The sequence below is a fragment of the Ascaphus truei genome, chromosome 9, assembly GCF_040206685.1.
Source record: "Ascaphus truei isolate aAscTru1 chromosome 9, aAscTru1.hap1, whole genome shotgun sequence".
NCBI lineage: Eukaryota > Metazoa > Chordata > Amphibia > Anura > Ascaphidae > Ascaphus > Ascaphus truei.
The window spans coordinates 43,070,591-43,093,090 of record NC_134491.1 but is presented as its reverse complement, the minus strand read 5'-3'; the positions used below and the strand labels follow the sequence as shown (position 1 = coordinate 43,093,090).

Sequence of the window (22,500 nt, the reverse complement as noted above, 5' to 3'; positions counted from 1 at the left end):
CATGGAGCTGTGTGTGTGTGATAATTATGCATGGAGCTGTGTGTGTGTGTGTGATAATTATGCATGGAGCTGTGTGTGTATGTGATAATTATGCATGGAGCTGTGTGTGTGTGATAATTATGCATGGAGCTGTGTTTATTTGTGATAATTATGCATGGATCTGTGTGTGTGTGTGTGTGTGTGTGTGTGTGTGTGTGTGTGTGTGTGTGTGTGTGTGTGTGTGTGTGTGTGTGTGTGTGTGTGTGTGTGTGTGTGTGTGTGTGTGTGTGTGTGTGTGTGTGATAATTATGCATGGAGCTGTGTGTGTTTGTGATAATTATGCATGGAGCTGTGTGTGTGATAATTATGCATGGAGCTGTGTGTTTGTGAGATTTATACACGGAGCTGTGTGTGTGATAATTATGCATGGAGCTGTGTGTGTGTGTGTGATAATTATGCATGGAGCTGTGTGTGTGATAATTGTGCATGGAGCTGTGTGTGTGATAATTATGCATGGAGCTGTGTGTGTGATAATTGTGCATGGAGCTGTGTGTGATAATTGTGCATGGAGCTGTGTGTGTGATAATTATGCATGGAGCTGTGTGTGATAATTGTGCATGGAGCTGTGTGTGTGATAATTGTGCATGGAGCTGTGTGTGTGATAATTATGCATGGAGCTGTGTGTGATAATTGTGCATGGAGCTGTGTGTGTGATAATTGTGCATGGAGCTGTGTGTGTGATAATTATGCATGGAGCTGTGTGTGTGATAATTATGCATGGAGCTGTGTGTGTGATAATTGTGCATGGAGCTGTATGTGTGATAATTATGCATGGAGCTGTGTGTGTGATAATTGTGCATGGAGCTGTGTGTGTGATAATTGTGCATGGAGCTGTGTGTGTGATAATTATGCATGGAGCTGTGTGTGTGATAGTTATGCATGGAGCTGTGTGTGTGATAATTATGCATGGAGCTGTGTGTGTGTGATAATTATGCATGGAGCTGTGTGTGTGTGATAATTATGCATGGAGCTGTGTGTGTGATAATTATGCATGGAGCTGTGTGTGTGATAATTATGCATGGAGCTGTGTGTGTGATAATTATGCATGGAGCTGTGTGTGTGATAATTATGCATGGAGCTGTGTGTGTGATAATTATGCATGGAGCTGTGTGTGTGTGATAATTATGCATGGAGCTGTGTGTGTGATAATTATGCAACTCTGAATTTTTTTAAATGTCTGTATTCTGAACCCTTATCGCAGCTCAGGTGTTACGGTTCCCTTTTTGCAATCACTGTATCCCAAATTTATGCGAAAGGAAGAAATCTCCTGCCTTCCGACCCTGCCGGGGGTCCTTCAGATCTCATCCGTGCTTCCCTGACCTCTGAGACCCATCGGTTCCAGTAAGATCCAACAATTACAAAGTAACGAGCAGCGTGTATTACTGCTTTAAATAGATCTTTTACCAAAAAACATTTATATGGATATAAGAAATAGCTTTTGTCCTGCTTCTTAAAAACGGGCATTTTGCTTCTGTTACAGTATTCACATGATTTTCCAAAGCTCTAGCTACTGAAATATATGATTATGCCCCAAAGTTTACCCCATCTTAATGACTTTGCCGATGTGCAGATTATTAAAACGTTGGCTGGAGGTAACCGATTTGTTTGTACTCGACAGCGAATGTTGGAAGAACCAAACTTCTTGCTCCGTGATGTACTGTGGGGCCAGCGGAAACTCAAAGCCTTGATCATCCTCCTAAAATTAGGGGGGGAAAGGGTTTATTGAGCAGATAAGCAAGTGGAGCTGTAGAGATCTAGCACAGAATGACGGCAGCATTACCTGTCCTGAAGAAAGCTTCATGTGTCACAGGCCTGACGGGTAGCAAATGAGTTAAATCGACAACAACATAGTTACATAGTTACAGTTACATAGTAGACGAGGTTGAAAAAAGATATACGTCCATCAAGTTCAACCTATCAGTGGGCGGAGACCGCGACAGCCACGACACGAGGAACGCATGATTGCAACATTCACCTTAAGCACTGGCTTGCTGCCGCCATTCCCCTCCCCCCCCCCCGAAAAGTGATAGATCAGAGATGATTATCTCCTTAGCCCAGGGGTGGGCAACTCTAGTCCTCAAGGGCCACCAACATGCCACCTTTTCAAGATATCCCTGCTTCAGCACAGGTGGCTCAATCAGTGGCTCACATTGAGCCACCTGTGCTGAAGCAGTGATATCCTGAAGGCCACCAACAGGTCAGGTTCTTGAGGAGTGGAGTTTCCCACCCCTGCCTTAGCCTCTGGTCTCCCAGTGATAGGATAGAAGACTCCTGGATCCAGCAGACCTCCCAGCATAAGCAACAACAAAGAAGAAGAGATTCCCGTTGTGTACCCATTCCCGTGGGCAGTGAGACCTCAAAGGTGTCTTCTTCTGATGTTATTCTGTTACATGGCAGCAAAATATACTGATTTATCTCGGTCTACTTGTACTCATGTGGTGTCCTGTCTCTCCTTACCTGCATAATTGTGTGAGTATCCAGGGATTTCATGAATACCCTGTCCAGGGTCGTGTTGGTGAGAGAGATGAGGGCCAAGGAGCCCACGTGGTCACAGTACAGAGAGAAGACGGACATATCAGAAGAGCCAAGTCGGGCATATTGCTCCAAACCTTCAGGGCAGAAAGCACAGATTACAAGAGGCTTTGCCTGTAATGTGCAGGTTGTGATATCTTTCAGTGGATTAACATGACAGCTGTCAATAAGTAAAGTTGTACCCAAGCTTTGGAGACTGCACTAGTCCCTTGTTTAGTTACGGAGTTTACCTGGCCACTTCATCAGAAGTAAGCCTTGTGTTGGATTAAGAACGGCACCATACGACATAACTGTATATCTACGTCAGAACTCTGATACATGTTAGACCAGAGTACAGTCATGGCTGGTGCAAGGGTATTAGGCGAACTTGCACTCCCTCCTCCCAATTAACTTTTGTAATTAATATTGTGCAGTACTGTAGTAGAATAAAAATTCTGCATTTATAATGACACAATTATCTTACATTCAAAAGGAGACTATAGTGCCTGGGGGAGGTGGGGGGTATAGTTATGTGCCTGGGGAGGGGGCTAGTTATGTGCCCTTGGGGGGGTAGTTATGTGCACTGGGGGGGGGGGGGGTAATTATGTGTCGGGATGGGGGGAGGTATGGGAAGGGAGGGCCACACCAGAGGGAGGGGAGGGAGAAGCGTGTGCCTGCATGCATCCTTGGAGGATGGAAGAGGCCTGCTGGAGGATGGGAGAGGCCTGCTGGAGGGGGGCCGCCTCACAGAGGAAGGGCAGGGAGAAGTGTGTGCCTGCATGCATCCTTGGAGGATGGGAAAGGCCTGCGGGAGGGGGGCCGCCTCACAGAGGGAGGGGAGGGAAAAGCGTGTGCCTGCATGCATCCTTGGAGGATGGAAGAGGCCTGCTGGAGGATGGGAGAGGCCTGCTGGAGGGGGGCCGCCTCACAGAGGGAGGGCAGGGAGAAGCGTGTGCTTGCATGCAACCTTGGAGTATGGAAGAGGCCTGCGGGAGGGGGGCCACCTCACAGAGGGAGGGCAGGGAGAAGCATGTGCCTGCATGCATCCTTAGAGGATGGGAGAAGCCTGCGGGAGGGGGGCCGCCTCACAGAGGGAGGGGAGAGAAAAGCGTGTGCCTGCATGCATCCTTGGAGGATGGAAGAGGCCTGCTGGAGGATGGAAGAGGCCTGCTGGAGGGGGGCCGCCTCACAGAGGGAGGGCAGGGAGAAGCGTGTGCCTGCATGCATCCTTGGAGGATGGGAGAGGCCTGCGGGAGGGGGGCCACCTCACAGAGGGGCTGGTCAGCTGGCCTGTCGTAGCGTGTCTACGGAGGTCCCTGCATTTCCACTGGCGTCTAGCAGGCCCCCTCTGAGAGGTACCTCTGTGGATCTGGCACATGTTACGGTCGCCGGCAGGTTGCCTTAGCCCCCTGACTCACTGGGCCTGGGAGAGTAGCCCACCTATCCCCCTATCGGGTGCCCCAGTGTGTTGCCGCCCCCAAATGCTGTCGCTCTAAGTGACTGCTTAGTTTGCCTAATGGTTAAACCGGCCCCGAGCGTATACAGTATACAGTGCAGTGTAATTGATTGTATCTGTGCATATGCATACATGTACACATACATGTACACATACATGTATGTGTTTGTATGTAAGTACGCCTGTGTTCAGTGTATAGCTGCTTATAGTGGTCATTAATAATCAAATTCCAATTAAAGTGTGAATATTACCCAATTGTTAAGAATACATAAGTAGTAAATTACTATTTAATATACACAGCAACGAAATCCTTCCCGGGCAAACACCTTGTTTTGGTGATTAGTTCCTCCTAGGTGGAGGCACCGCCAAATGTGTATTAATTCTACTTCAGGACCTCTATTGGCTGTCAGTCATAAGTGGGATCGATGCAGAGATCGTGGACTTTTACATCAGCTCGGAAACTCAGCGCTGTATTGAAAAGGCGCAGGTAAGAAACTCTGGTACGAAACTTGTTCTATATGTAGGGGCTTATTTGATACCAGCCAACGGACAATCAATGGGGAATTTCATCTGACTGCGGCCCGAATAGGTACTTTGGCTGATATAGAATAAGCACCTTAAAGCAGGGGTTCTCAACTCCAGTCCTCAAGACTCAGGGGGTCATGCACTAAGCTCCGTTAATTCACTTTTAGAGCACAAAGTGCTCTTAGAACGTGATGTTGCGCTCAACTGACTTTTTTCCGGAATTTTTTCTAAGTCCAACTTTGCTCGTTCGTAACCCTGTTTGCGTTAAATTCTGCCCTTAAGCGGGATGCACAAAGCAACGCAAACTTAGCGTACGCGAAAGTTGCGTTGATCAGAACATGTCAGGTCAGAGTAGACGCAAAAAAAGCTGGACTTAGAAAAAAATATTGCTTTTCATTTTTGCATGCGCAAAACCCATACAACAGGCTGGCGGGTGTCCCCGGCTGACCCCGCGGGGGTCCCCGAGGGAGCCCGCGGGGGTGGTCCCTACGGGTTCGCGGTGCCCCCACAGATTTGTGGCCACCGGTTCTTCCCCGCAGGTTTCCCCAGTGGACCACGCAGCCTGGTACCCATGAGAAGCCCGAGGATACCTCAGGTGGTCTCCAGAGGTCTCTCGCAGACAAAAGGAACCAACCCTGTATGTAAAAAAAAATAAGTTACTCCTTTTATTTTATTGTACTGTGTCTGTATGGAGAAGTGGTATTTGTAGTAGAGCATGTTTTTGATAACCCTTCTACATTTATTTGTATATTGGTTCATCATCATCTCTCTTTCCCTCTTTCCCTCTCTCCCTCTCTCCCTCTCTCCCTCTCTCCCTCTCTGGTTATTATCCGATAAGGTGATTAAGGGGTTAATTGATATCTGAATGTAATTGCAATGTATTGGCTATGTATTTTGTTGGCAACGGAGGACAAGGATTTTGCTGGCGACGGGGGCTTCTTATTGATGAGGTCAGTAGAACTTTATTTATGTTATTATGCTAGTTAATGTGTTTAATAATGGGCAAATAATCTATCATCCATATCTAGATAATAGTTATTTGGCACATTATTGTACTGTATGTGTTGTGGGGGGGGGGGGGGGTGGATTGATGTATTGAATGTATAGGTCAGGTTTATTTTTTTTACATACAGGGTTGGTTCCTTTGGTCTGCCAAAAGGAGACATCTGGAGACCACCTGAGGTATCCTCTGGCTTCTCACGGGTACCAGGCTGCGTGGTCCACGGGGGACACCTGTGGGGAAGAACCGGTGGCCACACATCTGTGGGGGCACCGCGGACCCGTAGGGACCACCCGTGGGTCGCCAGACCCCCGTGGGAACCACCCGAGGCCCCTCAGACACCTGTGGGTCTGACCCGGGGCTCCCAGACATCCGCGGCCCTACCGTGGGGACCCAATTGTGACCCGCGGACACCACCTTGTGGGCCATGGTGCCTGGCGGGACCCACCAACAGGCCTCCAGACCCTCAATGAAACAATTTGCTGGTAATCTGTAGATCTGTGAGGTGACCCGTCAGGACCACCGGGGACTCCCGTGGGCCTGGGGTATGAACCCTGTATGTAAAAGAATAAATCATGTATTTATGGGGGGGGCACAGGGGGTGGGTTATGTATTTAATAAATAGAATGATGTTTATTGTGGGGCTGTGTATTGTTTTTATTGTGGGTACTGGGGGTGGGGGGGAGGGCGTATTGGCCCCAAGGGTATGTGGTTAGGCCTCCCGGCTGGGTAGTGGGTGAGGGTGGTTAGGCCTCACGGGGTGGGGGGTTAGTGGGGGAGGGTATATAGGCCTCCCGAGTGGTGGGTGAGGGTGGGTTAACCCCTTAATGACTGTAGCGGTTAATAACCGCTATGGTGATTAAGGGGTTAGGGGACATTACATTGGATGTTTTTATTCTTGTGCATGTTTTGCAGCACCGGAGGGGCATGGGCAGGATGAAGATGAGGATGAAGACAGCCTTCATTGTGGGTGCCTGTAAAAGGTAAGTGTAATATATTTTTACTGTATTTATTGTAATTTATATGTATTGTGGCAGGACGGCCTCGCGGCGGGGTCAGTAAGACGCTTGACACGATGGGAAACTTTAAACACTAGTGGTTTATTAGCCACAACCAAAATAAGTACGGGTGCACTGTCCCTTTAAGAAACTACTTTCTTGCAAATTAAAGCCTAGTCCCGTTAGGGACACTAACTCACTTCTTGAGCCCTTACTAACAGGACAGCCAGCTAATCTGGTCATGCCCAAAACATGCTACACAAACGATAACCAATAAGCATAATAAGAATAAAGTCTTATCTGTTGCAGCTCCAAACAGCAAACAGGAACACGGTTCCGGGGAGCAGGCTGTGTCCAGCCTCGCAGCAATGTTTATCTTTATCCTGGGTTGGGTTCCCAGCTGGTCCCAGCAGCAAAGCTCCTCGCAGGACTGGGGACCAGAGCAGCAGCAGCTGCTACGGCTTCCAAGCCGGGAGAGTTCTCTCCACCTTCCTCTGGAAAAACAAGCTCTCATTGTGTGAGCAACTTCCTACTTTTAAAGCACTTGTTTCACTCATGAGTTCAGTCCCTGTTTAATCAGTCTTCAGCTGTGCTTTCTCTGTCTGTGGAGATTAACACTCAGTGATCTGGCTGCAGCATCTCTCCATTCACTGTCACAGCCTACTGAGTCAGTGACTCTGTCACATATCCCTCTCCCCAGCGAAACATTGTCCTGTGGAGCAGCCCGTGCACCATTCCCGTGCACCAGCATCTTTGTCGCCAATGTCTGACGTCGGCCGTTCCCTCCCCCTTTTTTTTTTTGCCTTCCAATTTAGGCATTTTCTTTTTGGGGTAATTACCAGGCCATCTGGGCCTGAGGACTGGTACCTCACTATCTCCTTTAATTCAGATACAAGACTAAAATCTTGTAAAACTATGGAGTCCTCCAAGGCTTGTTTGGCTTCGTTAAACTGCACTCTTAAATCTGCAATCTTTAACTGTAATTTCCTTGATTTCGCGGCATCCGCTGGTATATCCACGCTAACAATTGGCTCTCGCAGCTCAGAGACTATTTCTGCCACAATCTGAATTCTTCGGTCATTATCTTTAACAATACGGAGCAATAAATCTACTAGACACGTTATAAGGGAAGTTGGTGTATTAGGTATCACAAGCATCTCTTGTAGGACAGCAGGAAGGCGTTTCCTGCCTCCTTCTTCACTGGTATCTAGACAGCCGACTATAAGAATCAGCTGCTGACCTATAAATTCTTTAATCAGCATGTCTTCAATTTGTGTCATATCCGCTTTTTGTTCTTCTGTGAGAACAGCAGGGTTTTGAAGATAACTTAAGAGATAGTCTGCATAGACAGCGGGCTCTGGTAAAACATGTTCCAGTGCAGCCTCCCCTTCATCATCCTTTGACTTTATCTCTACCGCCACCTTTTCCTTGGACTTCTTCAGTGACCCAAACGTCTGTCTTGGGCTTGTAAGCTTTTCCTCCAGCTTCATCTGAGAAACCTCCTGCTGGGCAGCAGTAGAGTCCAACGTAGCGTCCCGCTCAGACTTTAGAGACTCGAGCTCCTTGCCTAGGTCACACTTTTGTTTCTCCGCCATCCTGCGGCCAGCCCGCTCAGACTCCAGGTCCTTCCTCAGGTCTTGAAGCAGTCCTTCTGCCTTTCTTCTTTCACTCAGTGCGGCTGCTAGTTCATCTTCGTTAGAATTGAGTCGCGATTCTACGTCTCCTAGCAAACTCAGAGCAAGGCTTAAATCTGTCTCTCTTTCTTTATTCTGGACCTGCAGCTGCTGGTGCTCCTCCCGGACCTTGTCTAGCTCCAGCTGTAGCCTGGCCCCCTCAATGGTCGTGTAGTCCAGCCGCTTGTGGATATCAGCCATCTCAGTTTCATGGTGCAACATCAGGCAGGCCACCTGACGGACGGACACCTCCTCCGCCTTGGCGCGCTGCATCTCGTGCTCAGCCATCTGCGTTTGCAGCTCTTCAATCTGATGCTGCCAGTCCCCTCTCAGGGCCTTCACCTCTTCCCGGTGCTTACTCTGGGTTTGCATCAACGCCTCCTCCATCTTTTTGAGCTCTGCAGTTCTTGTCGCCAGTATCGCTGTTGCTTCTGTCTTCCAGGCTTCTTTCTCCTTGGCATACTGACTCATGGAGATGGAGTTGCCTCTCTGCTTCTCCAGCTCTTGCTCCAGTCTTTGGACCTTCTCATGTTCCCTCTCACACAGAGTCACCTGGCTTCTAAGCTCCGCCTCTAGCGATGCTCTTGTGGCGCTCAACGTGATCTTCAGCTGCTCCAGGGCGAGGCATTCTTTTTCCAGCATTTTCTCTGCATTCTGCAGAGCAGCCTGTACTTCATTTTTTTCTTGCGCCAATTGTGTCTTCACTTTCTGCGCTTGGTGAAGCTTCTCAGTCCCATCACTGACCTGACCAGTCAGGTTTAAAACCTCTTCCTTCAGGTTTATATTCTCCATTTTCACAGTCTCTATATCCCTTAGGACCGTTTCATTGGCTTTCTTCAAAGTACCCAGCTCTGCCCCTAGCGATGCTCTTGTGGCGTACAGCGTGGCCCTCAGTTCCTCATGCTGTTCTGTGGGGACATACTGGGTACTCAGCCGTTCCTGTAGCACTCGCTGCTTCTCCTTGGCTGCTTGCAAACTTGCATGTAGCGCTTGCAGCTGGCTCTGCCATAAGTGCGTTGCCTTTGTGTGCTGCTGCAGGGAGACACGTTGCATCCTCTCTGCATTCTGCAGTGCTTCCTGCACCTCTAGCTTTTCCTGGATCAATTGCTTCTCCACTTTTCCTGCTTGGTGGAGCTTCTTATCACCTTTACTGATTTGATCAGTCAAGTCTGAATTTTTCTGCATCAGACTTACATTCTCCTTCTTTACAGTCTCTAAATCCCTCAGGGCATTCTCATGGGTTTCCTTCAACATATCCAGCTCTGTGTTTAGACTGTGGCCCTCCTGGCGTGAGAGCTCCAGCTCTGTTTTGAGCGTGCTAGCTTCTTGGTGAGAAACTTCTAAGTCTTTGATGAAGTTTTGCACATCCCTCTGGGACATCTGATAGCATAGTCTCCAGTCAGGACTTGTTCTCTCTGATTCCATGTTAGCAATTGCGGTGTTGGCCTTATTCAAACTTGTCGTCAGCTCCTCCAACTCACTCCGCAAGAGATGCTCTGTTTTCTTTAATGCCGCATACTCTTGTATAGCTGGGAGTATACACCTCTGTACCTCGGCATTAGCTTCTCGCTCCCTATTCAATTGTTCCTGCAAGACATCATAATCACGCTGGGCAGTTTGGAGTGCAGAAATTAAGGCCTCTTGTCCCTGGATCAAGGATTCAGCTTCCCTTTGCTCCTCCTTTTCCTTTGCCACCGTTCCTGTGACAATTCTGCCGGTCACTTCGGTCTGCAGCACATCTCGGTGCCTTTCTGACGCATGTCCTGACAGCGCAGGCTCAAGTGGCTTGGTCACTTCCCCTGTGATTTGAGGAACAGTTTTCTTTTTCTTCTTTCTTTTTGCTTTATTAGCTCCAGAGATATCAGTGGTACTGGGCACACGCTCACTGGTATCAGCTTCCACATCTTGCTTGCACTCATAGGGCGTTGCTTGCTTTTGCAGCTGTTTGTCTTTGAAAATTTTGGGGCACACATCTTCCATGTGACCTACTTTATGACAGGCTCTCCTCCAGGGGCCACATACGAGTCGTCATCATCATCATCATCATCATCATATGGCCTGAAGGGACACTGTTTTGTATGGTTATGTACATTGCAAAACTGACACTTGACGGCGGCCATTTTAAAACCCCGTTTTTTTTTTTTTTTTTCCCACACCCGACGAGGCAGACTTTGCACAACACACGTAAGTTGTACGAGCTTTACAATCTTTGAACCTTTTGGGTTCTTCTTAGGGCAACTTCTTTGCAAAAATCCATTTTCACTTTCTTTTTTACCAAACAGGGCAAACTTTACCTCACAGCACTTGCTAGCTGCAAATTCACTCACTTCAGCAAAAGGCATTAGCTTTACACAGCAATCCTTTCATACCCGACGGGGCAAAATTTACACTCAGCGCTTGCTAGCTGTAACTTCCATGCTTCAGCAAAAAATCATATTTTCTTTTTTCCGCTTGAGTTCAGTGTCTCAACACATCTTCATCTACTGACCCCCAGAGGCGTAACATCCCAGTTCTGACACCACCTGTGGCAGGACGGCCTCGCGGCGGGGTCAGTAAGACGCTTGACACGATGGGAAACTTTAAACACTAGTGGTTTATTAGCCACAACCAAAATAAGTACGGGTGCACTGTCCCTTTAAGAAACTACTTTCTTGCAAATTAAAGCCTAGTCCCGTTAGGGACACTAACTCACTTCTTGAGCCCTTACTAACAGGACAGCCAGCTAATCTGGTCATGCCCAAAACATGCTACACAAACGATAACCAATAAGCATAATAAGAATAAAGTCTTATCTGTTGCAGCTCCAAACAGCAAACAGGAACACGGTTCCGGGGAGCAGGCTGTGTGCAGCCTCGCAGCAATGTTTATCTTTATCCTGGGTTGGGGTCCCAGCTGGTCCCAGCAGCAAAGCTCCTCGCAGGACTGGGGACCAGAGCAGCAGCAGCTGCTACGGCTTCCAAGCCGGGAGAGTTCTCTCCACCTTCCTGTAGAAAAACAAGCTCTCATTGTGTGAGCAACTTCCTGCTTTTTAAAGCACTTGTTTCACTCATGAGTTCAGCCCCTGTTTAATCAGTCTTCAGCTGTGCTTTCTCTGTCTGTGGAGATTAACACTCAGTGATCTGGCTGCAGCATCTCTCCATTCACTGTCACAGCCTACTGAGTCAGTGACTCTGTCACAGTATTTAAAATGGGAAAATGCATTATTATCCATTTGTGGATAATAGTAATTTTGCCCATTACAGTACTGTATCTGTTAGGGTGCGGGGGGGATGTGTGTTGTATATTGCTATGTTTATTGGAGGCAATTGTCCCCAATAAACATGCTAATGTTCCTTAACCCCTTCATTGCCTTAGCGGCTATCCGCTAAGGTAATGAAGCTGCATTAATGTAAATTTTAATAATAGTGTGCGGGAGCAGGGGGTCCCCTGAGCTGAACCGCATTGATTTCTGCCTCAGAGACCCCCTGCTTCCCGAGTTACAGGCCCCGGTTTGGGGCATCGGTGCCAGTGTCGCCGCCATCTTTATAGAGCCCACGTCGCGTCTTGGACGCTATAAAGATGGCGGCGACACTGGCACCCGATGCCCCATACCGGGGCCTGTAACTCGGGAATCAGGGGGTCTCTGAGGCAGAAATCAATGCGGTTCAGCTCAGGGGACCCCCTGCTCCCGCAAACTATTATTAAAATACATTAATGCAGCTTCATTACCATAGCGGATAGCCGTTATGGTAAGGAATTATTGTTTATTGTTATGTGTGTTTTAATACTAGTGTAGATGTGCAGGGGGTCTCCTGAGCTGGACCGCATTGGTTTCAGCCTCTGGGACCCCCTACTTCAGGAGATACAGGCCCCGTTATGGGGTGCCGGTATCCCCTGCAGAATTTAAATGTCCCGGTCACGTGATGCGGGAGCTTTAAAGTGCAGGGGATACCGGCACCCCATAACGGGGCCTGTATCTCCTGAAGTAGGGGGTCCTCGGACCTGAAGCCAATGCGGTTCAGCTCAGGAGAACCCCTGCTCATGTACACTAGTATTAAAATGTTTTTATTTAGTGTACGATCGCCTGTAACAGCCTTGCATGGAGATGGCAAATCTCCATGCAAATGTATTTTTTTACTCCATGCTTTTTTTTCTATCAGCTAGCGAACGGAAAGGTTAAGAACGCTAGCAGGGGGGGAAAAAGCAACACGTACGCTGTGGCTGTTCTGAGCTATTTTGAGCAGGTACGTTAAAAAAATGGGTTCAAGGGCGTGGCTTGGAGCTGAAACAAGATGGTTGTGTGATGCTGTAGCTCCACAAAGAGGGAATCAAACATCTATATCCATCCTGGCCCATACCACACCAAACTAATTGATCTCGCCCAAATCCGAAGAGCCCACGAGGCGCTGATCATCTTGAGGTCATAAATACATACATACGACATTAATTGGACAATTCACGAATAACCTGGTGTTCTGAGGCCTACCGGGCAGAGCAGCAGCTGCAGCCCCGGAGCAGAGCTCCTTCAGGGATCGCGGCCCGGTTTCAGTCTCTCCCCTGGCCTCCCCAGCCCATGGAGAGCAAGAACTATCATAAGGGCAAACTCACAGGAGGGAGAATTGGGTGAGTAGCCCATAAACTCTCAGCTTGAGGCAGCACGAGGCTTAGGAGAGGCTGGAAAACATCCAAAATGGCCACCACTGCCCTGTAACAGAGAGCGAGCGGAGCTCCAGGCATACCTACCCCCGACCGGAGAGCTCCCCTCTGTGCCTCCCTTCATCTGTCCGCTCCGCTGTGGGGGGGGGGGGGGACTGGGGCTACCGGCGGCGCATGCTGAGGTGGTGCGGGGCTCTGGTGCAGCTGCTGACTACCTAAAATGGCTGCTCAGTAAAGGAGAGGGGGCTGAGCACCACATCTATTTCCCCCTGACCAGCGGCCGCGCGGGGCGAACTGTGGGCCGTCCTGATCTACCCCCTGCATACCAGCGCCCCCTCCGCTTCCCTCCGCTTCTCTGTACCTCCGAGGGGGGGTCTGAACAGAGCTGCAGCAGGGACCGGAGCCCTGCGTTTCAGCCTGCGTGTCGGCCAAATCCAAAATGGCCGCCGCAGGGCTGATTTAAAGAAACAGCTCCCCGCAGGCCAAAAATAAATAAATATACAGGAGGGGAAAATAAATAAATAAATAAATAAAAGCAGCCTAACCAAGCCACGGATCGGCTGAGACTATAAAACCACCTGCAAAAGATAATTTAAAAGACACTGCACGGAAGACGTGCAGCTCAGGAGCTGCGGGGCCCAAAACCTCATTATATATAGCGCTGCCCCCCTTGCGCCCCCCCGGCTGTGGTCCAACAGCAATACCTGGAGGCCACTTAAAAGCTGCAGCCCCTTCCCCCGCTACTTCAGATGGAATAAAGAAAGACTTTATCTCATTAAAAATGTGCTGAATGGGGGCGTGGCCAGGACGCCGACAGAGATGGACATGTAACTGAGGAGCTCCCCAGACCCTCTTATAAATAAACGAATAGAGGCTCTTTTCCCCCCGAAATTTCCCCCCTAAAACACATCCCCAGACCCACAGACCTGAACGGCATGGCTAACAAGCAAAAATCCCAGACAGCGCAGGCTGTAAACAAACTATTCTCCCCGCGGAGCTCAGAGGCGGCAGCGAGAAGCCAAGATGGCGCGGGACCATCAAGCGCACGCGGCCCAAAACAAACTGCCCAAGCGCAAGACCGGCAGGAAATGCCTGCACAGACGGCGACGGCACTCACGCGAGACGACATGAAAGAACTAATGGCAGAAATGCTACATGACCTGCACACTTCACTGAAGGCTGATCTCAAATCGGCAGTCTCAGAACTAAAGCAAGAGCTAACGGGCCTAAGGGAGCGCACGGAGGAGCTAGAAGGCAAAATGGAGGACTCCGCACAGGCCCAAGAGCTGGCGGCAAATGAGATATTCCGGCTCGGGTCCGAGGTAGAAAGTCTCCGCGATGCACTGGAAGACCAGGAGAATCGCGACAGGAGACAGAACATCAGAATCAGAGGCATCCCCGAGTCGGTACTCCCGGGACAGCTAAGGACCTACCTCCTGGAGCTCTTTGCCTCCCTGTGTGGGGACTTGAGTCAGACGGACCTCGAGCTGGATAGGGCTCACCGCTCCCTTGGCCCACGATCAGAGGACCCAAAACGGATGAGGGACGTGATAGCAAGGCTCCATAAATTTTCAATAAAAGAGAAAATCATGGAGGTTGCCCGAACCAAAGATCTCATCACATTTGAGGACAGCCCCCTGCAACTCTATAACGACTTATCCAAACGCACAGTAGATCGGCGCAAAGAGCTGAGACCGCTAACCATACTGCTGCGAAACAGCGGGGTAAAATATAAATGGGGCTTCCCCTTCAGGCTAATGGTGCAGCGCAACGGGAAAATGCTTTCGATTAAACACCAGGAAGACATGGAACACTTTGCGAAAGCACTAAGCCTCACCCCCCCAGCTAGCTGGAGATCAGAGGGACACAGACCTGAAGAGCCTCCAATCAGGGCATCAGAAAGGCTCGCAGGCCAGCGGGGCAAGCGGAACAAATAAGAAACCCAGCCCCACACTCTCAGCCCCCAAGAACAACACAAAGACGTTGCATCACCTTACCAGCACCGCAAGGAGATAACAAACACCGCCAGAAGATAACAAGCACCGCCGGAGACGACTACACTAACTCACCGGGAAGAGACACAGCCGACAAGGGAACAGCTTCGCTCTCAAACTTACACAGTCGCCTGCACCACTCACTCCACCTGCCTGCAACATGAGGCGAGGCCCTGGACGGCGGGAGACGAAGGGTCCAACTTCGCACAACGGAGAGAAGAGCTTTCTCTTTCCCTGCCATACCCCCTGCTCGCCGCCCACCCTCGGCCTCTCGGCTTTTTCGGCCCTTGACCCCCCCCCCCCTGGCGGGGTCCCTGGCGCAGAGAGCCGGATCCTCCCAGTCCCATGATCACCCGGGCACAGGACGAAATGCCCCGACAAAAGTGAGTAACTCAAAAAAACCCGGGCGACATAGCCGGTGCCGGGCGGGCTGGAGGGGGAGGGAGGAGGACCGAGCAGCGAACCAAGAGGGAGTGGCACTTAGTGGCTCACCCTCACTAGCTAGATGTTGGCGGTCATAGCGGCCCTAGCAGCTAGAGGACCCGCAAGGCCAGCGGTGCGGTCTGGAGATGGGGCCGGTGCCCCCCATGGTCAGGCTCCGCTGGGAAGCACCAAGCCCTCCCTCCCCCCCCCCCTCCTCTTGAGTGGGCCCCCCTGCTTTCCCCTGGGGCGACCACCCCGGCCCGATGCGGCGTATTCAAAGGGGACCCGGCAGAGACGAGATAAAAACCGAACCGGGACAATTAGGCATTAAGCTGCCACCTCACCCACTCACTCAAACATAAGGACCGGTGTCTAAAGCCTAAAGTGTCCCCGCGGTATGATATGCACGACGCGGTGGAATCAGACAGACAGAGCCAAAACCGAGTGGTAGAAGTTTAATGCCAGGAGAACGGCTGAGCCACCCGCCAAAACACACATACAAATACACTCAAGGCCACAACTAGCTGAGAAACAACGCCACACATAGCAATAGCGCAAAAGCACCACACATACAAACAGAAAGCAAATAAAAGTAACACACCACAATTAGACTGCCTCCCCCCTCCCAGACCCCCCCCCCAATGCCCACCCCCTTCCCTGGCCCCCAAAGGGCCCCCCCCCCTCTCTCCGCCCCCCCCCCCCGTCCCCACACAAAGAACCCCCACACTCATCACCCCAGCACACCATCTACTATCCCCTAGGCCCCCCCACCACCCCACCTTTAGGAAACACTCAGCCTCCTCAGGAATGCACAAAGAAAGACTAAAAGAGAGAACCCTCTCCCACCACACAATCAGGTGCAAACACTACTCCCCCTCTCCCCCCCCCCCCCCCAGAGAACACATATTAAACAACCTATAAAAGAGACTAACACATAAAACACACTCGGTTAACATTAGGAACTATAAGGCTCAACAAACCTCCAAGACTATGTTAAACCCTGCTTGAACCTGGTTAAGAGTGATATCCAGCATAAGACAATGTTATGTTATGTGACTTGATGTTCAGTTACGATATGTTATGATATGTTCAATTATGTTCTGTTACGCTATCAATGTGACGCTAGTCAAGGGAATGTTTCCCCGGTACTAAAACGTCATAATACTCTGAAAATGCTATTGCCCGTTTCACAATCACTTAAGAAAATGAACGCCATATATTCCCCCCCTCCATTCTCTCCCTGCCCTCCCTTCCCCCGCACACATCACCCCCCCCCTCCCACCTGCCCCCCTCCCCCCTCCATCTCCTCTCGTCTCGTAACAAGCCAGAACCTATACTTACCCCCCCCCACAAACCCCCTCTCCCCCCTCTCCCCCCTCCCCCCTTATCCCCTCTCCCTCCCCCACCTAGTCACCACCAACACCTATAGTCGGCGACGGAGTTCACAATCTGAACAGGGGAGTCGAGTGGGAAAGGAGCCACACAAAAGCAGCTCAGGGTCTGGCCACCCTCGGTTGCGACCTGATCGTCGGATCCAGACACACACCCCAGAAGGGCGCCTAAGCCCAAACGCCTGTCGTCCAAAGACCAGGCGAAACCACTAGGACCAAAACTGGCCCTACTTCTATCTTATCTCCACCTGCTGGCCCTGTCCAGCAGTTCTTTACCCCTCTGCCCCCCCCCTCCCCCCCCCCTGTCCCCCTCCCAAATGGCAAACTCAGTACATCCCCCCGGGACGGAAGCCCAGCTCATTAGGCGGTCTACGTCGCAAAGGGACGCTAGGACATAAAAAACAAGGTCTCCCCTAGTGGGAAAGGAGAGACCCCAAGATCCCGAACAACTAAAAACCAACAATGACCACCAAGGCCCAATTAAAGTCCGCTCCTTAAATGTTAAGGGATTACAAAACAACCGAAAAAGAAGACTAGCTCTCATGGACATGAAAAAATCAGGGGGGGACATCATATTCTTACAGGAGACCCACTTCACATCGCAGGACCCCCCAAATTTATTCAAATTTTTTTTCCCAATGTGCTTTTTTGCATCTTTCAATAGTAAGAAAAGAGGTGTAGCTATCCTAATCAGACAAGGCACCCCATTCAATCTCGTTAAAACAGTAACGGATCCAGAGGGTAGATTCCTAATGGTATATGGCTCCCTCGCGGGCTCGACAATTGTCCTAATCAATGTATACGCCCCAAATGAGAACCAAACGGAATTCTTACAAACCGTTCTCGAAGGCGTTGACCCGGGATATCTGTCATCGATAATAGTGGGTGGAGACCTAAACATGGTTTTAAACCCCACCGAGGACAGATCAACCACAGCGGGCCCCTCCCGTACAACCCACTCCCAGATCAAGGGGAAAAGGTTTAGGGACATCCTGAGCGAGTTCTCACTGGTGGACGTTTGGAGAATCCAACATCAGGGCCAGAGAGACTACACATTCTACTCAGCACCTCACCAGACTTACTCTCGAATAGACCACTTTTTGACCACTAAAAATGTGATGGCGGCAGCCATAGAATCAGACATTGGCTCAATCACATGGTCAGATCATGCCCCGATCACTATGACACTGTCAGTCCCCTTTGAAAAAACAACAACCTATTCATGGAGACTGAACGATTCTCTACTAAATCACCCAGAGATTGAGAGAGAGATAAGATCCTCACTCAAGACTATTTCTCCCTGAACATGGGAACAGTCTCCTCTCCAGCAATCCTTTGGAAGCCCATAAGGCAACCATCAGAGGGAGATTTATTTCCATCGCATCCCATAGGAAAAAAGCCCGCCAAGCGCTAATCAAAGAACTTACAGACAGCATAAAGGTAATAGAGCACGCGCATAAAGCGAACCCATCAAAAAAAGTATACAAAACATTAATAGAAGCTAGAACAAAACTTAGACAAACCCAGCTGGAGGATGTTGAAAAGGCCCTCAATGGACCAATCAACAATATTATGACAAAGGGAATAAGGCCGACAGACTATTAGCTAGCAAATTGAGAGGGATACAAAAAAGATCCCAGATAACGGCGATCAAGAGTAGGTCTGGTGAAATCCAATATAGTGAAAGCAAAATAGCGGCAGAGTTTACAAAATACTACAAGGAACTATATAACTTAAGAGCTAAAAACAGCCGACCTGAACCGTTAGCGTCAGAATCTATAACTCAGTACTTAAATAAATGCCAACTCCCCTCACTGACGGAGGAGGAGAACACAGTTCTCAATGCTGAGATCTCAAAAGAGGAACTGGAAGAGGCGGTCAAATCTCTAAAGCTCACTAAGTCTCCTGGCCCTGACGGCTTCACAAATGTCTACTATAAAAGATTCTTGCCAACTTTATCCACGCATCTGCTAAAAACATTCAACCATTTTATGGAAGGGAACCAAATTCCCTCAACAATGTCTCTAGCCAATCTAGCTATAATACATAAGGAAGGCAGAGACTCGATGCAATGTGGAAGCTATCGTCCAATCTCCCTTCTCAATAGTGATCTCAAGCTATATAGCAAAATTTTAGCAAACAGGTTAACCCAAATATTACCGAGGTTAATTAACATTGATCAGGTAGGGTTTGTCGCGGGGAGACAAGCCTCCCGACAATACTCGAAAAATCATCAATATCATTGATCATGTCCACCTAACAGGACACCAAGGCACTATTGCTAAGCCTAGACGCAGAGAAGGCATTCGATAGAATCTACTGGCAATTCCTGGACCAAACTATGTGTAAATTTGGCTTTAAAGACACATATCTAGAGGGGGTCCGTAGACTATATCAAAATCCGTCAGCAATGGTAAAACTTCCAGGGGGAATAACCAGAGATTCGAGATAACAAATGGGACTCGACAGGGATGCCCCCTATCTCCTCTCCTTTTTGCGCTAACGATAGAACCACTGGCATCAGCAATACGACTCAATAAAGACATCCAGGGAATAGACATTGGAAATAGGCAGCATAAAATCTCCCTATTCGCAGATGGATGTCATCTTAACCCTCTCCAAACCCCAAATCTCATTACCCAACCTCCAAAAAGAACTCCGGGATTTTGGAAAAATCTCAGGATATAAGATAAACAATGACAAATCAGAAGTCTTGAACTTAAGTCTGCCAGAGCCAGAGGTGAAACTCCTCAAAGCAAACTTTAACTACCGTTGGAGCTCCTCTTGTATCAAGTACTTGGGGGTTAAGATATCGAGGACCTACCAATCTCTATATAAACATAACTATCCGACCTTGTTCCATAAAATTAAACAAGATTTGGAAAAATGGGGAAGATATCAAATATCATGGATCGGGAGAATGATCTCGGTTAAAATGAACATACTCCCTAGGCTATTATACTACTTCCAGACTCTCCCGGTCCACATCCCTGGGCTCAGAACTGAAAAAATATCCAAAAACTAATCTTCCACTTTATTTGGCAAGGTAAAAAACCTAGAGTCCCCAGAACTGTTCTCTTGGCGCCAAGGGGGAGAGGAGGACTGGGAGTTCCAGATATCACAAAATACTACCTAGCCGCCCAATTGCAACAGGTGGTAGTCTGGAACGCAAACCCAAACCAATATTGCTGGCTGGATATAGAAACACAATATGCCGGAACGCCTTCACTGCCCGCTTGCCTTTGGTCCCTGAACAAGGAGGACATGCAAAATAACAAATTCAAATTAGGCCCAATGAGACACACATGGGAGACCTGGACGAAAAGCAAATTCAAGTACAAGCTCACAACACCACAATCCCAACTCATTCCAATTCACAAAAATCCGAAATTTCCCCCTGGCTGTGAGCCCAGACAATTTGACCAATTCCAAACCAAAAACATTAGGGCGATTGTCGACCTCTTGAGCCTCGGGAAGTTCATGAGCTACCAAAACTTCAAACCAAATACGAAATACTAGGACTGAACGTGTTCAAGTACCTACAAATTCGGCACTTCATCCAAACATTATCCCCAACATTGGAATTTCCCCCTCTCACAGGTTTTGAGCGACTATGCAGAGAAACAGCCCACCAGAAAGGTCTAATAACACAAATTTGCCAAAAAGGTTGGAGAGGGCCTCAGAAGCCCCCTCACATGACTATATGCTGCATTGGGCAGCAGAATTGGATATAGTTATAGACCGAGAGGACTGGGAAAGCATTTGGGAAAATGCCTCAGGAACTTCCATATGTACCACAATCAAAGAAAATATTTACAAAATACTGTACCGCTGGTATCTTACCCCAGTTAGAATAAATCAAATCTACCCACTGGCATCCGATCTATGTGGAGAGGCTGCGGTCAAAAGGGGGACATGGCCCACATTTGGTGGTCATGTCCGGAAATTCAGAAATACTGGGAAACAACACAAAAATTAATAGAGGAGGTCACAGACCTCACAATACCCATTGAACCGCTGACCTACCTGTTGGCCAGGCCCTTAGACTACCTGGACCGGCCAACAGGAAAATTAGTCTCCTTCATTCTAACGGCGGCTCGATGTGCGGTGGCTGCCGCCTGGAAGAGAGTGTCTCCCCCCCTCAAAACAAACAATAATAAGAAGGGTACAAGAAGTAATGGACATGGAGAGATTGTCTGCTTTCCTTAAGAGGTCATCCACCTCATTCACAAACATCTGGGATCCATGGTACACCCACATGGTGCATATAAGGCGAAACACCCCCTAACAAACTAGAGGCAAACAACACACTAGAGCCCAAACTAGAAAAAGGGGAAAAAAAAAAAATATATGGAATATGGGATCAAGGTCTCCTCCCGCCATAACCCCTTCCAGCCTCCCCCCCCCACACCCCACCCCTCTCCCACACCCCACCCCCCCACTCTATTCCCCTTTCTGTTTCCACACTCGCGCCTCCCTGATGGACCACAGTAGGTCAGGGGGACGTTGAGTCTTTCCTTTTCTCTTCTCACTCAAGAAAAAGAAAAAATGTATACTAGGCTGATATATTGCTTGCAATGTTTATACCATGTAATGACTTATCTGCCTAATAAAAAATTTGGAAAAAAAAAAAATGGTTCAAGGCCTTAGTGCATCGCGTCCCCGGCTTCACTTTTTAACGAACCTGCTTTTTTCAAAAATCAGAACGCAAAGCCATTGAGTTTAGTACATAGCCCCCTCAGTCTTTGACTGAGCCACTGATTGAACCACCTGTGCTGAAGCAGGTATTTCCTTAAAAACCTGACCTGCTGGGGGTCTTGAGGACACGAGTTGGCCACTCTGCCCTAATGTTATATTAAACAAACATAACCGGTATTTATCCCGTACGTAAATAGCAAGAAAGGAATATTAGTGTCGGTGGACTGTATTTATATCACAGGTCTCATTCAGTGTCACTTTTCTTTAGTTTGACGTGTTAGCTGTCAACACCAAGGACAGAGCCTTCTCTAACTTCCTCTGGATGCCTTACCTGACTTGGTGAAGTATATATTTCCATTATTAGTGGCAAGTGCAATGGACTGACTGTAGCTGCAGGCCACGACCTTAGTGAATGTCTCGTTCTGTAAACTGATTATCCGAACAAAGGTGTTTCCCCCGTCATTGGAAAGCCAGAGCTGGGGAGAGGGACAAGTCACTGTTTGCAGTCACAGATCTATTAACTTGTCCTAGTGTGGTGCAATGTTGGGACAACTTCTTACAAAATGTGTGCAACTATTTGAAGTTCACAAAGCAAAAATAAAGTGTATTTTACGTTTTTTTTTCACATTTTTGCCCATATAAACATTTGCCGGTTCTAGGGTCCCACTAATAGTGTAGTAAACATTGCAGAGTTTGGTGGAACAAATGATTCACTAAAGAACATTTGTGCAAAATCAGAGTGAGGGAAATATCGATGAGGTACTTGTTCTGCCATGATTCTCTTATGGGTGAAGGTTCATTTACCTGACTGCCATACGCATACAGAAAGTGAGGTGCCAGGGCTGAAAGAACATTCCCAGGGGAATAAAATCCGCATCCGGAAAAAGGAAAATCGGAAACTTTGGTTTCTTGCTCATCAACTGCTTATATTGTTCACTAGACACCAATGCCTGATTCTAGAACACATCAATATAGAAATATGATGAAAACTAAGGAAGCGTTTCCTAAAATTGCCTTTCACCCCAGTGGTTACGAAATCGTTTTTTTAACTGCCCCCTCCCTCCCTCCAAAAGCAAAAGTCTATTCCTTGGGACCGACATTCTATATTCAGTGCACGCAGCAAGAGCGAAACATGGACAGACCCTCAGCTACTAATA

The 22,500-nt window shown here is 48.6% G+C and overlaps 1 protein-coding gene across 1 annotated transcript in view; it reads right to left on the bottom strand.

Annotated features, from left to right (window-relative positions):
* The window catches only part of CATSPERB (catsper channel auxiliary subunit beta), a 90,592-nt gene that overhangs the window by 37,306 nt on the left and 30,786 nt on the right, over nt 1-22,500 (bottom strand). The window contains 5 exon segments of the mRNA XM_075615396.1: nt 1,581-1,735; nt 2,497-2,648; nt 21,675-21,819; nt 22,148-22,180; nt 22,183-22,299. Coding sequence (XP_075471511.1) covers nt 1,581-1,735; nt 2,497-2,648; nt 21,675-21,819; nt 22,148-22,180; nt 22,183-22,299 — 602 coding nt within the window.